The 18,411-nt window shown below is 36.1% G+C and overlaps 2 protein-coding genes across 3 annotated transcripts in view; both read right to left on the bottom strand.

Moving 5' to 3' along the window:
- LOC311281810 (CLIP-associating protein 1-B) overlaps window positions 1–16,535 on the bottom strand; it is a 76,234-nt gene extending 59,699 nt beyond the window's left edge. Inside the window, exons 1-7 of one of the 2 annotated variants that reach the window (XM_084395093.1) lie at window positions 16,439–16,535; window positions 11,968–12,437; window positions 3,057–3,135; window positions 2,827–2,930; window positions 2,654–2,745; window positions 2,496–2,571; window positions 283–380 (exon numbers count right to left, since the gene is read on the bottom strand). In XM_084395093.1, the coding sequence (XP_084251219.1) occupies window positions 283–380; window positions 2,496–2,571; window positions 2,654–2,745; window positions 2,827–2,930; window positions 3,057–3,135; window positions 11,968–12,162 (644 nt within the window). In that variant the 5' untranslated portion in view covers window positions 12,163–12,437; window positions 16,439–16,535. Of the gene's footprint in view, window positions 1–282; window positions 381–2,495; window positions 2,572–2,653; window positions 2,746–2,826; window positions 2,931–3,056; window positions 3,136–11,967; window positions 12,438–16,438 lie in introns of those variants that run through there. The other variant, XM_084395092.1, reaches the window with a different exon arrangement.
- clcn4 (chloride channel, voltage-sensitive 4) overlaps window positions 1–18,411 on the bottom strand; it is a 75,035-nt gene that overhangs the window by 31,886 nt on the left and 24,738 nt on the right. The window lies entirely within an intron of this gene.

Here is an 18,411-nt window from a genome sequence, read left to right as displayed (position 1 = left end):
AGGCAGCTGTGTTCAAACATTTATGGCTGAATTTACATTAACACTTGAGCGAGTGGATCAGGTCATCCGATTCCGAGCTGCTGTGAGTGAGAGGAGGCGGGGCTAATTTGCATATTCATGAGTCCGCGTATACTAAACGAAGCAAGGGTGTCGAGTTACATTCAACCTATTTTAAGGCATGAAGAAATTATTTTCACTTAAATATGTAATTTTGATTATCAAAGATGAGTTTTAAGGGATACAGTTATTGACTACAGGAGGACTGTAATGTGGTTTTATTACCGTGACTGTGGCAGTCCCTTTTTCCCCAGATCCATCCTCACTCTCTCTCCCACGTGTCTGTAAATCTCCACCAGGCAGTTCATCGCGCCGTCTCGCACCTGAGGAGGAACATATTTATTTATTCATTCATTAAGAAAAAATTAATTTACAAAAAAAAAAAAAACAGTACATTGCAAAACACAGAATAAAAACAAACGCCACATAGAGACACTGATCTTCCTATAACATGTTCAATAGTACTGCTTAATGCACAGTATACAGCCCACGATTGTTTTTATATATAATGTGAAATAAGAGTCCTCTGTGGTAAATAATCACTGAATCCTCTCAACTAAAACATCCTGAATCATACAAGCACAATATGTGACCCTGGACCACAAAACCAGTCACATGGGTCAATTTTTTTAAATTGAGATCTATACATCATATACAAGCTGAATAAATAAGCTTTCCATTGATGTGTGGTTTGTTAGGATAGGACAATATTTGGTCGAGATACAACTATTGAACATCTGGAATCTGAGGGTGCAAAAAAAATCGACACATTGAGAAAATCTCCTTTAAAGTTGTTCATTTATGTTCACGATTGTGCCGCACTCACTCACAGAAATACATGTTTTATATATTTACGGTAGGAAATGTACAAAATATCTTCATGTAACATGATCGTTACTGAATATCCTCATGATTTTTGGCATAAAAGAAAAATCGATAATTTTGACCCATACAATGTATTGTTGGATTTTTCCACAGATATTCCCGTGCGACTCGTGACTGGTGACGTGATCCAGGCTCACATATGCAACATAAACAGCAGTTTTTGTCGTTCGTCACTGTCACCATCACTGTGAACATCAGCAGGACTGAAGGAAGCCATTGGCTGCTGATCTAACGTTAACCTTCTTTGTCTGGGGGTGGATTGGGATGTTCAATGAACGTGTAGTGAGAACAGCCCTGCTAACACCTAACCAACACATCTTGCATCACCTGGACTACCCGGTTCAGGCTATGGTGCAATTTTTGGAAACCCCTTTAAATATTCTAGTAACAAAGAAAGAAAATGTTAAATTTAAAGTGACGCGTCCACCTTTCAGCATCTGAATTCATTCTATACTGAACACATACATGCCATAACATGCTCAGCAAATGTATAAAAATGTTAAAAATAATTGTCTATTTTATTTAGTAACACCCCACAACACATGAAAACCCAATACATGAGATTTTTAAATAGTCTTTATCATTTCTGATCTAACTATAACAATGTTCAAAAGTACTGCTTAATGCACAGTATAGCCCACGATTTTCTTTTTTAAATATTATGTGAAACTGTACAAAATATGCAATACTAAACAATTGTTCATGACTTCACTTATGCTGCATCAAATAATAAAAAAACAGATGTTTAAATTCGGCCTGTCACAATCATGCATTTTATGCATACAATTAATTTTCATACAAATAATTGCGAATAACACATTAATTCTGTGTTCATGTCACTTGCAGTGCAAGCCTAACACATTATTATTTTTACTCGAAATCTTATATAATATAGTAATAAAAATAATAAAATAGACCCATATGATTTACTTTAATGCTGTGAAAATTAATATTCATATAATATAATTTTAAATAATGTAATATTATATTATATTATATTATATTATATTATATTATATTATACAGTCTTATTAAACCCACAAACCTTCATATCTTTGTGAACTGTTTTTTAAAATAATTTTTGGTAAAAATATGTTTGAAATTTAAACTGAACAATTAATACGGTTATCTAATTGTAATTAGATTGAATATCACGATCAGATGAATAATCAGTAATCCAGACAGTCCTAGTTTAAATAATTAAAGAATAGTTTGTTTAAAATAATTGCTGCTGCATTCGTCAAACTGGAAACATTCATGAAATATACATATAAAGCTCAAATAACAAGCCTAAAGTTGAGCGCACAGCATTGCATTGTGGTTTTTCCATATATATCCTTTTTTAAGTAGCATGTAAATATGGTAACCATTCATCAGTAACACGTTATATAATCAAATGAGCATGGCTTTACCATCTTAGTCGTCTCAAAGTCAGTCGCAGTTCCTGTGATCACCAGCAGGAGGCGCCATAGACCACGATACTACAATCCCTGCCATCTCATGAAACCAAAAACAGAATAAAAGTCTGTAGCTGTGCAGAAAAACACTCTCACCTGACTAGTGGGGTCTCCCAACAAATGACAAATGTGAGGAACAATCTTGCTAAGGGTTAAGCCGTGGGCTCCATATCTGCAACACACAAAGGGAAAACACATTTAAAATAAAATAGAATTTTAAATGAAACTAAACTGTAAATCTGACGGATACATACACATTAAGAGTGGAAATAAGGCAAAAGCAAACAGCTTCTCTGGTCCTGTTGTTTTTATGTCTGAAGCCGCCCAGCATTCGGTCCCAAACATACTGCAAAAAAATGCTTTTATCAGTTTTAACCACAGTTTAAAAAAATTGTTTTACTCTAAAGCAGGACGTAAAGTGTTTCACCTGCGGATTGGCCGCTTGGTCCATGATTTTTAACAGAAGTGACTGTGCTTGATCTCGAACCTGGTCCTTAGAATCACCTAAACGATCGATTAAACTGGGCAGAACTGAGAGAAGAAGAAACAGGACTTTATATCTGAGATTATTAGCATCTGCATTGTTCTGAGAATCAACAAACGTATGAAAATCAGTGGTCAAATGCATATTTTAATACATATTATTAAATTATTCACCTGTTCCTATTTGTGTTTTGAAGCGCTCCTGTAGTCTGGTCACTAGAGCGGACACTATGTCCATTCCCAGCAGAGCCACCTTAAAAAGACAAAACAAAATTAATCTAAAAATAAGATAAGATAAAAGTAGGTTATTTTAATAAAAATATCACTAACTTGCATTACAAATGACATTCAGTAACATTTTAAAGTCAAAAGCGCACTGAAAACTCTTTTTTTTGTAAGTCAGAGGGTGTATGCAAATTCAAGGAGCAAAGGATTGTGGGTAATGCCAACTGTACTGCATTTTAATGTCAGATTATCACAAAAATAAGAGTCCTTTGTGGTAAATAATCACTGAATCCTTCCGACTAAAACATACTGAATCAAACAAGCACAATATATGACATAAACAGCAGTTTTTGTCGTTCGTCACTGTCACCATCACTGTAAACAGCAGCAGGACTGAAGGAAGCCATTGGCTGCACTAACTAACCTAACCTTCCTTGTCTGGGGGTGGATTGGGATGTTCAATGAACGTGTAGTGAGAACAGCCCTGCTAACACCTAACCAACACATCTCGCATCACCTGAACTACCCAGTTCAGGCTATGGTGCAATTTTTGGAACCCATTATCTGTACAGTTAAAACAATCGACACAATACATTATGAAATATCAGCTCCCTCTAGTGGACATCTGCACTATAAATGCATCTCTACTAACTGAACGCACTTACATAATCAGCAAATGTACAAAAATGTCATTAATAAACATATTAAATTAATAACACCCCACAACACAGTAAAAGCCTGTAATTAGGGTTTTTAAAATCGTCTTGATCATTTCGGATTTCAATAAAAAATGTACATTAATTAATCAAATAAAAAAGAATATGTTGTGATTATGGCACTGAAATGCATTGCATTGTTCACCAGCAATGTGTGCATGTTTTATTAAACTGTTTTGAGACATATACAGAAAATTTGAATGAATGTGTTTCTTTGAATCCATGTGTTTTTTACACGCAGATTATAATTATATGCGACTCTATCTAAACTCTGGCGGCCCATCATAGTCTAATCTGTGCCGCCACAGTTTCATAATGAACTGAAAGTATTAAAAAACTTCTCATAATAACATAAAATGGCTCTAATGTTGTTTTGCACCATTGCTTTGGTAAAGTATCTTTCAAGCGAACTAAAAATCGAAAACGCAATATAGCTTTGTGCCAACCGACTGTGATTTAAATAAAGTAACTTTAAGTTTACAGTGTGTCTGCGCTGCGTGTAAGCGTAGTGAACACTTGTGATCCGGTGTTTTCCGCGTCTCAGAACGGCTCAGTCTGCATGTGTTGAATTTATCGTGTATTCAGTAATGTAGCTGGCACCAGTTATGCATAATTTACACATTTGCATAATTTCCAACATTTTTGTAGGAAGATAATTACAGCAGTTCTCTAGATTTGTAATGAGACGCGTTTGTAAAGGTGTTTTCTCGCCAAAATAAAAGTTCAACTGCAGTTTCCGTAAACTTCTGTCAAAATAAAAGCTCAACTGCAGTTTCCATCCAAATAAAAGCTCAACTGCAGTTTCCATCAAAATAAAAGCTAGTTTCCATCAAATTTACGCCAAAATAAAAGCTCAACTGCAGTTTCCATCAAAATAAAAGCTCAACTGCAGTTTCCATCAAAATAAAAGCTAGTTTCCATCAAAATTCCGCCAAAATAAAAGCTCAACTGCAGTTCCCATCAAAATAAAAGCTCAACTGCAGTGTCCGTCAAAATAAAAGCTCAACTGCAGTTTCCATCAAAATAAAAGCTAGTTTCCATCAAAATTCCGCCAAAAAAATAAATAATTACCTGCAGTTTCCATCAAAATAAAAGCTCAACTGCAGTTTCCACAAAATAAAAGCTCAACTGTGGTGTATGTCAAAATAAAAGCTAATTTTCATCAAAATTCCGTCAAAATAAAAGCTCAACTGCATTTTACGTCAAAATTCAGTCAAAATAAAAGCTCAACTGCAGTTTCCGTCAAAATAAAAGCTAGTTTCCATCAAAATTCTGTCAAAATAAAAGCTCAACTGCAATTTACATCAAAATAAAAGCTAGTTTCCATCAAAATTCTGTCAAAATAAAAGCTCAACTGCAATTTACATCAAAATAAAAGCTCAACTGCATTTTACGTCAAAATTCTGTCAAAAGAAAAGCTCAACTGCAGTTTCCGTCAAAATAAAAGCTAGTTTCCATCAAAATTCTGTCAAAATAAAAGCTCAACTGCAGTGTCCGTCAAAATAAAATCTCAAGGATTTATCTCTTGCATTTGGAAGCTTGTTTCCACCACTGAATAAAAAATAAAAAAGGTAATTGCTAATTTTTATATTTTTATCTGGGGGGTTCATGTCCCCAGACCCCCCAAGAGGAACAGAAGTCCATCCCCATAGTCTTTCAAAATCCTGTAGGACACACTGCTATATATAGGGTTGCATGAACCAGATGCATGCTTTCCTCACAACATTCAGCACATTACACGCCACATTTAAATAACCACATGGTTTTATTACAACATTAGAATGTTTATTCCATCACATTCGTCCTAACTGTGACTTTGAGCATGTGTGAGGTAAAATAAGATGGCCCGGGTTGCAGTGGGACCCCTCGCTGTCCTCATTACGGAGAGTGGGGTGATTACTCTCGGCTGGGTTTCCAGGCCAGCTGTGGGACGAGCGATCTGATTGGCTGCGGAGACTCAGGCGTTTGTGAGCTGTTAAACGTTTGTTAAAGGAGTCCAGAGGTGCGAAGAACACATGCACATTAACTCTTGCACAATGCACATTAATTCATGTTTATTAAGAGCTTATACTGCATCACAAATCTATCAAACTAAAGACAGAATATCAATTCGATTTATCTAATTAAAATGTCTTTTATTACCCATATGTCTCTGAGAGTGTCCTTACAGTAACATTAGTACAGCAGCGCTGCTGTGCTATTACAAATTCATCACTCATGCTGAACTACATTCACTGTAACCACGTCTTCTGATGACTGTGAGTGAAATCCGTGGGATGGATTTCAATATGTGCATTAAAGGGATAGTTCACCCAAAAATAACCTCAAACCTTCAAAGCTGTATGCATTTCTTTCTTCTGTAGAACAGAAACTTGGGCTGCGAAATGGAAAAGAGGCATCGACAAATAAGCTGGCAGAAGAAGCGCTGATTTTTACCCTGATTTCACTCTGCAGGTTTTATGAACTTTATGCGTCTGTACGCCAATGACACAGCTGGAGTTCAGGAGAGTACTCCGGATTCACTTCACTTTTTTTTTTTCTTTTCTTCACACTGAGACCTGAGCCATCGGGAGTGACACAAAACAGCTTACACACAAATAGGGATGGGACGATGACCGGTTTCACTATAAACCACGATAAAATGTACTGACGGTTAGTATTATCGTTTAAAATTGAATTATCATTAAAACCGTGTTTGATTATCGAGATTTTAATAACTCACTGTAAATCCTGTCCAGCCAGCAACAGGCTGACGCAGGCGCAGCGCGCAGTGTTGTTGTTTTTTTAATCGAGAAGGAATGGCGGAAGGCAGATTAATGTTTTAAATCTTACATGATCAAAAAAATATTATCAAACTCAGTAAACAATAAATCAACTCTGATTTCATTTTCAATACAATCGAAAACAGAGACGCAAGACGGCAAGTTGTATTTGAATGAAACGAGAGAGCGCGTGCGCGTCCGTTGTGATGCATGTGCGCTGTGTTATAATGCGTTGTTATTGACGACGGTCATTTTAAGGAAAGAAATGCCACAGAATATAATCTTGCTTAAAAAAGTGCATAGAGCTGCTTGTTTTATTTGTTGTTTGTTGATTTTCAAATATAAAACTTGTTGAAATGGTTTCAGTGTGAGCATCAGTTATTTTTGAACACTTTCATCTCGTTTTAACAAAACCGTGATAATATTGATAATCACGATAATTTTGGTCACTATTATCGTGATATGAAATTTTCATACCGTCCCATCCCTACACACAAATGAATCATCCTCATCTTGACCAACTTAAAGTGATGGTTCGGAGTAAAATCAACCTAGGGTCCTTTGCACCATGACTTCGAGCCAAACACCCCCCAGAAGCTTTCTTCCCCTTGGTCGAATTGGGCGTATTTAGAGATATCAGCCGAATGGGTTAGTGCAGGCGCTAATGGATCCAAGGTTGTATCTGGTAAATTACCCCACTAATAATGCCCAGAATGGCATCAAACTTCTACAGTAGTACAAATAGGTTCTGTACGCATAAAACGAGGCATTGGAAAGTTTGTAAGTACATCAGGAGTTTATTTAAATAACACTTGCCTGATGGCTAATGCTACCGCTAACCTGGACGTCAACGTCACTTCAGTGGTTTGGGAAAAGCACGTAAAAGTCCTGCAGAAAGCGATGCATAAGGACCCTAGGTTGATTTTACTCCGAACCATCCCTTTAACACAGTCAACACATTTGTCTCATACAAACGCACACAATCTCGACTTTAAAACACTCTTCAAGCACTCCTGCCATTGATCAAAAAGATACAACGAAACAAAAGAACACAGATAGCCCCGCCCCCAATCTCACGCCATTGGCTGGCTAATCAAATAAACAAATTATCCATCTTCTCCAGTTAGTCAACTGACAAAACCATTAGACAAACATCAGGTTGCAATCACTCTGCTCTTCACACAGTCAGTGAGCTATTTTAATATTCTCAGGCTGAATCACCATCACTCTTCTCCAACAGGCCATTGAAGCCCACGCAGCTACATGATCTCTCTCGGTGTAGGAAGAAAGTTTAGTAATGTGAGAAGCGCTTGCCAACAAAAGAGAAGCTTTACTGCAGTTTTCTGTCAAAATAAAAGTTTAATGGTCTAACGTTTGAAAAGAAATTAAGACAGTCAGACATTTTATTATTGTAATTCTACAGTGTCAATGTAAAAAATAAAATATTGTTTTAAAAAAAATATGTGACCCTGGACCACAAAACCAGTCACATGGGTCAATTTTTTGACATTGAGATTTATACATCATATGAAAGCTGAATAAATAAACTTTCCATTAATGTGTTAGGATAGGACAATATTTGTCCGAGATACAACTATTGAAAATCTGGAATCTGAGGGTGCAAAAAAATCTAAACTTTGAGAAAATCTCCTTTAAAGTTGTTCATTTATGTTCACGATTGTGCTGCATTCACTCACAGAAATACATGTTTTATATATTTACTAGGGATGCACCGATCCGATACTCAGTATCGGTATCGGCTCCGATACTGCCATTTTTGGCGGATCGGGTATCGGTCAGACAAGGCCGATCCAAATCCGATATTGTGCGTATACTATTCAGTGTTATTGTTAAGCCCCACAAAAGGCACACAAACATTATAAAGCACCATAAGTTGTCGTGCACAATATTATAAGTGTTCTGAAGCCATTATATAGTATAATGTGAAATATAAATTAATATTTAAGTCGTTAAATTCAAGATCACGTAAACGTTTCCCTCAGCTGCGCTGTCAGTCATTCTTCATTCAAACAGCGCGTCGCGTTCGGTTACAACAGTTAACAGGATGAAACTCTCTCCAAGATGATTCAGTGTTACTATTATTATACTTGATCTGTAGATAAAGGTCTATGGTTTCGCATAAAACAACTCTATCTTGCTGGACTTTATTGCTGTACCTTAATCATGTTACTTTCTACCGGGTGTCTGTTAGATCGCAACACTGGAGTAAAGTCAGAGCACTATTTGTTCTTCACGCGCACATAACTGAAATTTAAAACTGTTAAAAGAAAATGCTGAATAGACTATTGCATAGATAGATACTGTACAATACACTACGCATCAATATGTATTTTCTTTGTGCTATAAACTTTTCAATGCGGACTCGACGCGCTGCGCGCTGTGACTCATGTTGCTTCAAGCGCATCATTCTGCGCTCGGGATGTGCATAAGCGCTTTGTGCCGCTCTGTATTGGAGCCTTTCATATCATAATACAGTGACGCAATGAAACAATATCAATAGCCGTTCTTGTTCTGTCCTATCTATTATGTTGCTACCTCATTAAACAGCTGTGCTGTACATTTAAAAAATGTCTCAATTTTATTGTAGGCTATAAAATAATTTATATTTTTTATTTTTGTTGTTGTTTTTCATGAATGTATTTTACAACAATACAAAGAGCAATGTGTAAAGTTTTACCAGATTTAGTGTTACACTTATTGTCTCTAATTTGTTCCGCACTAAACATTTTTTTTCACAAAATGTTCAAATTTTATATAATTATTGTGCACTCGTAATTTTTCTAGACTAAATTTTACTGCTGAATTATCCATTAATCTAGTTTATAATAGCATTTATGTCAGATTATGATCATATATTTTTTGTTGTTGTTTTTCTTTTTTCAGTTCTTATTATCAGTTCTTCACAGAGTTATAGAAATTCTACTTGATTAAAAAAAAACTGCGCTGGTATCGGTATGGATCGGTATCGGCCGATACTCAGAATTTTTGGTATCGGATCGGATCGGTTCTGAAAAAATGGTATCGTTGCATCCCTAATATTTACGGTATGAAATTTACTAAATATCTTAATGGAACATGATCTTTACTCAATATCCTAATGATTTTTGGCATAAAAGAAAAATGGATAATTTTGACCCATACAATGTATTGTTGGCTATTGCCACAAATATACCCGTGCGACTCGTGGCTGGTGACGTGATCCAGGGTCACATATAATAAATAAAGCTTAAATAAAGCTTAAATAAAGCCAAAAGTAAATTAATATAATAATAAAAATGACAAGAAAAAAATAGTTTGATATGAAGTGATTTTCTCAAACAATGTTTTCTGGCTAAAGCAATGAGAGTAACAACCATCAGAAAATAAAGCACTGAAAAACTCAAGGACACATTGATAGCAACAAAAACCTCCTCCAAACGCATTTAGAAGCTTTCAGTAAAACTCCCTAGACAGCGTCTAGACAGCATTTCAGCTTTCCTCCATCAGATCACTGAAATACACACAATGTCAGTAAATTATAAGCATAAACCACGTTTTTCATTTAATACAAACTGCCTGCCATCCAAATATGCAGTCCTGTGAAATTATAAACCAGAGTTTCCACTCAAACTCAAGCTTCAGAAAAGACAAGCGCAAGCACAGTCCCACTGAACTGGTGAGAACGGGAGTGAGTCGCCCTTCCTGAAGTGATAACAAATGCCTTTATCATCCTCAGCAATCATTTCCACCGCTACAACATTCAAGCAGTTCAATTCTGCAACAATGCTATGCAACTCCAATGCAACAAACCTGAGACTATATCATAGTCGTGCACACTTATAAAACATGTATAAAGGAGCATGCATCAACCAAGGATGCAAAATAATGTTTATGGGATTACAGTCTCTGCTCAGCTTCAGATGGGAAAAAGGCTTTCAGCAGATTCATTTTCTCCCAAACTCTTTCAAGTTTTCAATTTTCAAGTTTGGTTTATTTATATCGCACCATTAAAACAGCAGCAGCTGACCAATGTGCTTTACGACATCGGATGAAATAAATACAAGCAAAAGCAGTAGAAAACTAATTTCACAAATAAAATCAGAAACAATTTTCAAACTAAACACCAAAAGGAAATCAAAATACTAACAGAAGACAAATACAAAAATAATCATCAAGGAACATTAAAAGCATTGGAAAAATAATGAGTTTTAAGCAAAGATTTAAAAATATGTAATGTACTGTAGGAGCAAATCTAATGTGAACTGGTGTGGTAGATTTTTAATAGATAAAATAGTAAACTGTATATTAAACTAACCATGTCTCTAACATCTAACGTTACTTCTCTTTTTAGGCCTAACATGATCAACACTTTGAAACACAATGTACTAAAGCGTTCTGTCCTGTGTTTTTGGATGCTGTATTTTTGCCATACCCCTTTGGTTGTGCGAGTGTATAAATAACAAGTTTGGGAATTGAAACTAGACAGATGACTAAATTTGAACCTTTTCATTGATACAAAGTTTGCTTTACCTGGTAACAGAAGGGTTTGTCTATGAAAACCAATCAAATTGGGGGGTAGCATGGCATTTTTGCCATACATCCTTATTCTATAAAAACTGTTGTATTCTTTTAGCTGGTGGGATTCTCAATGGAATTTGTCTGAGATCCTCCGGCCTTGATTCTTCTTGGGGGAAATTCTCTGAGAACTGTTGCTTTTAAAGAAATCGCTTTTTAAGGACTACAACAAACGGCTGGTAGAGACTACACCACATTCCTCCCGGGTTAGTGACATCACCAACCCTAAAATTTACATAACCCCGCCCCAGAGCACGATTTATAGATTATCAAGACAGAATATGCTAATCAATGACTAGAAGATAACTACACATCAGCTACATAAATTCATCAACTAACCATTCAGAAATGTCCTGTTGCTTCTACATGTTGTCACTTCTTCTTGAGTCTCTCCATCATTGTCTGACTCCGGTTTGAACATAAAAGGCTAAAAGATTTAGAAATTTTCAGTGCATGTGTGTGTGAGTGCAAACTGTTGAAGCTCCGCCCTCTGTGCCGGGAGCTGCAGCTCATTTGCATTTAAAGGGACAGACAAAAAACGGTGCGTTTTTGCTCACCCTCATAAAGTGACAACTTTAACATGCTATATACAAATATCTGTGGGGTATTTTGAGCTAAAAGTTCACATACACACTCTGGGGACATCAAATACACATCTTGTGAAAAGGGCATTATACCACCCCTTTAATCTGGCTCTGGGAACAGTGAGCAATCTATGTCTACCAGAGTGAAGAGTTCGAGAAGGGTTATGTGGAGATAGATAGTTCAGATAGATATGAAGGATATAGATATCCCAAACTCTCTCACCTTGAAATTGCTTGCGTTGACCCATGAGGTTGCCAGACTGTCCATCATCCTATCCAGCATGGTCTGATCGTTTTCCAGGTCATGTGACTTCTGTCTGTCCAGAATGTAGTCTATGATTTCCGGTCCAACTTGAAACCGACGTCCGACCTCTTTCTGCGTGACCTGCGCCACTATGTACTCCATGTTGGGCTCCATGACTTCGTCAAGACCGACCGAGACTCAGGAAGACAACACATAAAAACACAAATACTGGCCTGAAAACAACCTGTGATCTTGTTAATCCAAAGACCGAATCCAAGAGGCCGCAGGAAGAACGAATGTGGGATTGCGGACGGCACCGGTGCAACATGTGTTGATATTATAACCGACGAATCAAACGGTGCTGGTGCAAAACTTTCTGCAGGGAAATCGTGTCAAACGGCCAGTCCATCATTGTAACGAAGTCCAGTTCCTCGTCTCAGGGTCAAGTTCTGCAATGCAAATTAAAATAGTTATTTATTCACAGGTCAAGTATTATAAAAAAGTCTCTTCCAAAAACTTAATAATCACTTTAAATCGATAAATCTTACTGTATCATCTTAATTAATGGACAAATTTAATCTTATTATCTTTATAAATTAAACAATAAATGATATGATATGGTTTCTTTAATACCGATTATAAGCGTTCATGTATTACTGTTTTTTTTATGATAAAAGATGTATGAATGTATTCATATGTAAGAATAAATGGTTACACTTTATTTTAAGTTGTCCTTGTTACAGTGTTATTATACATTCAAGTACTGAGTAATAATATTTAACTGCATGCACTTACTATAGGGTTAGGGCGTTTGGTTTAGGGTTAGTTGCATGTAATTCTGCATTATTTTAAGTTATTAGATTACCATGGCTTGGCTTGCTATTACGTTTTTTTGCTCAGCAGAGACTGTGGCTAGCGGCTAGTTTTCAAAGTTACGAGCCACTCAGCATTTTCACTGGTCACAATTTTGACATCGATACCATGGGGGAAAACTGCCATATATACATTTTTTGTATCATCTCATAATTTGGCAGCAGGTTTATTAGGCTGCTGTCACTTTAAGACCTGACGCACGGATGCGTTATACTGTTACACATGTGTTTTCTTTCTCAACTGTTTACGTTCACTTAAATTTTTACATGTGTTTACATTATTTTGTGTGTATTTGACTGTTTAAGCGCATCAAGCAGCGAAAAATAACTTAATTTAACACTGAGAGGCGGCTTTATGCGTGCACAAAATCTGCAGGAATGAGTAAGATAATGCGCAATAAGCGCAATCCCACGCTGAAATTCAAGCCCTGTAACACCAACAATATTCATCCGGAGCAAATTAAATGAGTGAGTGAGGAGAGGCGGGTTTGTGTGTCACTCGCTGTCGGAGAGATGAGAGAGAGAGAAAGAGCAGCTGGTATCGAAGAGTTTCAGATATTTCAGTATCGATGTGTATCGAAAAAACAATATTTTTGACAACACTCATTGCACTTAGTTTATTATTTCTGATGCCTTTTAAAAGACTACAATTGAAAAATGTATATATTATATGTAAAATTCAACTCGCCAAAGTGGCTAGTAGAGACAGTTTCACGCCACTGAAATACACACGCATCTGGCTGGATGGCGGATGTTAATGTCAAGCCCTGGTTTTTACTTAAAGGAACACGCTGACTTTTTGGGACTTTAGCTTATTCACCGTATCCCCCAGAGTTAGATAAGTCCATACATACCCTTCTCATCTCTGTGCGTGCCGTAACTCTGTCTGACGCACCCACCGCTAACCTAGCTTAGCACAAAGACTGGAGGTAAACGGCTCCAGCTAGCATACTGCTCCCAATAAGTGACAAAATAACGCCAGCATTTTCCTATTTACATTTTGTGATTTGTATAGTCACAGCGTGTACAAATAACAAGGTCACATGACACACAGCCATCTTCTAACCGTATACACACTGGGAACTATATTCTCAGAACGCGAAGCACTGCTACTTGGGTGGAGTGATTTACTCCAACTCTGAGCGAACTCTCTGCTCCTCTCCACGGGGCTTCTCAGGCGCTGCGAACAAATCACTCCGCCCAAGTAGCAGTGCTTCGCCTTCTGAGAATATAGTTCCCAGTATGTATACGGTTAGAGCAGGGTTCCTCAAACTCGGTCCTGGAGGGCCACTGTCCTGCACAGTTTAGCTCCAACCCTGATCAAACACACCTAGCTGTGAGTTTCTAGTTATCCTGAAGACATTGATTAGCTTGCTCAGGTGTGTTTGATCAGTGTTGGAGCTAAACTCTGCAGGACAGCGGCCCTCCAGGACCGAGTTTGAGGAACCCTGGGTTAGAGGATGGCTGTGTCTCATGTGACCTTGTTATTTGTACACGCTGTGACTATACAAATCACAACATGTAAATAGGAAAGTGCTGGCGTTATTTTGTCACTTATTGGGAGCAGTATGCTAGCTGGAGCCGTTTACCTCCAGTCTTTGTGCTAAGCTAGGCTAGCGGTGGGTGCGTCAGACAGAGTTACGGCACGCACGGAGATGAGAAGGGTATGTGTGGACTTATCTAACTCTGGGGGATACGGTGAATAAGCTAAAGTCCCAAAAAGTCGGCGTGTTCCTTTAACTATATGTAACATGAAACAAGGACACAAACATAAAGTGTTACCGAATAAACATGATGAACTGAGGGTAGGGGAACGTTAGAATAATGTTAGAATAACATTCTACAAACCAAAAATCAACATTCTATTTTTTTGTTAAGAAAACTTTCTCGGCTAACCAATATATAATATTGGCTAATAGCTACTTTTATTTTTCATTCTTGTTCGGTTCTGATTATCGTTAAACTGAAAGGATTTGTTGTGGGGAGAGAGGAACTAAAACACCCTGTGTTTAGTGTTTATAATGTTTAATAAAATGCGACTTATATGTGAATTATGTTTTGTTTCTCTCTCTCTCTCTCTATATTTTGTTATCATACCTGTAATAGGCTCAACTTTTCTTTCATTGGTCCTATGGTAAAAACAATGATCAACTTATATGTAAATGCACAGTATTACTTTGAAGTGCAGTGGCAGTAATACTTTGTAATTACCATATTCAAACACCTTGATATTTATGACATTTTATGGTATGATAAACACGGTATTTGCCATGGTAATTTCTTGTAAGTGATTCAAATGCAAAAGATGATGTCACATGCATCACGTGTCACGTGAGAACATACATGTACCCTATATTAGCAGTCACAGTTCACCATTAAGCATTAATGAAGCAGCTGTTGTGATTGCTAACCTAACTTTAGCAGTGTTTAATTTCACCGAGCAGTTGTTTAGCAGCTGTCTGGCTAACAGACCTCAGTATAAACAGGACGGGCTGCATGACACTTACATGCTAAACAAACCCCGGGCCTTTCAGGGAGAACTCAACGAGTATTACGCGCTAAAAAAAAAAAAAAACGATAAAAACATACGGATAAAACATTAGCGACATTAGCAAGCGTCTGGATATCGTTGCTTGGTAACGGTGAAGAATGTTGGTTGTTATTAGTGCACGAGGCCCAAAAATACGATGTTTACAACACGCGCGCGACCTTACATATTTTAAAATATAAAAACTTCACGTGCATTTTTTTTTTACATACAAAATATAACAAGTGCATGGAAAAATATTCTTAACTGATATATTTAACCTGCTTAAACATCATTCAAATAAAATGCATTTACCTGCCAAGCAAAACCGAATAAGATATTAATACATGTTACTAATATTAGTATACATACTGTAGCCTATATAGTAAACAGCATATAGATATATAAGTAGCTATATAATGCAAGTGCATTTTTCACTTGTTTATGTTAAAATAAGTTCCAGAAGAAAACGTTTGTTTTTAATGATGTGTAGATATTTTACTGGAGAAAAAAGATACAATAAGACATTTTACATATCTTTACATGACTAACAAAAAAGTACCTTGGTTTTTCCCATGGAATTTTTTTTAAGTAACATAAATGCCACACAGAATTTCACTCGTTTAAATTATATTTTCTAATTTCCTTCTTGTTGCACGTGTATTCTTTCACATGGCATCAACTCATAATTAAACTATATACTAGATTAATATAGTACAGTATTAATTGTACAGTAAAAGGTTTGGGGGTGACTTTTAAAAATGCAAAAGGAAGACCAACCCAACTGAGTGTACAGAATGACTAATGAATAAATTAACGCAAACAATGATCGAGATGAAAAGAAACAAGATGCAACTACAATGTCACAGTATAGCTAATGTTTGTTTTGCATGCATGCATGACAGTAAGAATGTATCCAGTGTGGCATATGCTGTTGAATATTACTCTATGCATCAACTACTTCCCCTGATAATGCATGCAAAGCCAGTGCTGAGTCAGAACGCAACTAGTGATAAAGGCTGTGAAAAAGCTCGTTTGATAACGGACGTACCTGGCATATCTCGCTCTAAACCCTCTACATGGGAACCGTTTCCCGTGGGTTGATCATCAGTTGATATTTGGAAGGAAACAGCAGAAATCTCCGCCCATTGTGCGGCTTCAAACATCAAGATGGCACTGCGCATGCGCCAGATTCAGCCCAGATTAGAGCGCCATCTGCTGTCTGATGAACTCAAAAATCTGCCAGTATGGCAAGCCGTTTTAACATTTATTCATTCGCAGGATATGAACTCTTGATATCAACAATTCAATTCTCACTAGTCAAAATGCCAATTCCTGATATCAGGAATTAGATTTCTACTAGTAAAAATGTTAATTCTTGATATCAACAATGACTTCATCACTCGCAGAAATACGAATTATTGATATCAAGAATTTAATATTTTAACTAGTAAAAATTATAAATATTTGATATCTGTAATTGTATTTTCACTAGTTAAATCTCACCATAGGCTACCATTAAAAATCAATTGTTGATATCAATCAAGGAATTGATTTCTTACTAGTTGAAATTCCAATTTTACTAGTAAAAATCATATTTTTTTAACATCAATGATTGCGTGGTTAATAGTGGCAATGTCTGTTCTTGATATAAACAATTGAATTGCTACTAGTAAAAAAAAAAAAAAAAAAATTTTATATCAATAATTCGACTGTCACTAGTGACAATGTTAATTTCTGATATCTGTAATGTGATTGTTACCAGTAAAAAAAAACTATTATTAGACATCTGAAATGACTCTCCTAATTATTGCTATTAGAAATACATTTTCATATATCAGAAATAACAGATGTAACATGGTGAAATACATTTACAGATATCAAGAATTAACATTTCAACTGGTGAAAATTGAGTTTATACATATTTTTATTTATATCATTTATATTTATGAATATTATATTTTACTAGTAAGAATTGTATTTCTGATATGTGAAATTAGAATTTCAACTAGAAAGAAAGAAATTCTTGACATCAACAATTGAATTCGAATGTCTATGATGACATTTAGCTAGTGAAAATACAAAAGATATCAAGAATTAAAATTTTTACTAGTGGAAATGTAATTCCTGAAATCAAAAATTGCCATTGTTACTAGTAGAAATCTAATTCCTGATGTCAATAATTAGCATTGTAACTAGTGTATAATTGTTGATATCAGGAGTTCATATCAGGATTGTAAATGTAACACAAAATTTTGTTCATTATTATTTATTAATATTAAGCATTTGGTAATGTATTTGTAATAAACACTTTAAGTGGGCTATTTAAAAGGTGTTAGGACTATTTATGTTAAATTATGTTTTTTAAAACATATGCGCAGAGTGTGACGTCATATTGTGTGTGCGTGTAGAAAGAATTCGTCAGCAGCCTCAAAAAAAAAAAATTTAATAATTCGCAGCTGCTCTAGTCCTGAGCGCAAGACCACCGTCGGTGTTGTGTAAGGTAGGCACTAGGCAGGTTTTTTGTGTTAATTTCTATTTCCTGTTGCTGTGCAGGCTCTTTTATTGTATATGACAGTGTAAACAGCCCAATAACCCTTTTATTTAAAGGCTTAATTTATGTCCAGTAGACCGGTCCGTTGCATTACGATTGAAAGCAGAATCAAAAATGTCAAAAATGTGATGTCCAGTCAAGTTCGGGTGCGTGTATGCTGTTTAAATTAGTGTTCTCACCGACACGCTTCTTGTGATTCGCTGAGTTTTGACGAGTTTTATAGACTTGGTATTGTTTCTTATTCAAAAGTGGTGAACCCCCGAAATGAATAAATGTTAAATCGGCTTGCCATACTCCTTGCGCCTTCATTTTTATTTAAATAAATTCTGAAATGCAGATTACCCAAATGCTTGTTAAAAATTCTTTTTCACCAACGTCAAGTAAAAAGAATTAAAAAAATGTAAAAATATAAAGTTTTATAACATGTTTGGCGCTCAACAACAGCTGTTCATCATGTGTGCACGCGTTAT

Source organism: Rutilus rutilus (genome assembly GCF_951802725.1).
Source record: "Rutilus rutilus genome assembly, chromosome: 22".
Lineage (NCBI taxonomy): Eukaryota > Metazoa > Chordata > Actinopteri > Cypriniformes > Leuciscidae > Rutilus > Rutilus rutilus.
The sequence above is the reverse complement of the archived record's forward strand: the minus strand, read 5'-3'. Positions and strand labels throughout refer to the sequence as shown.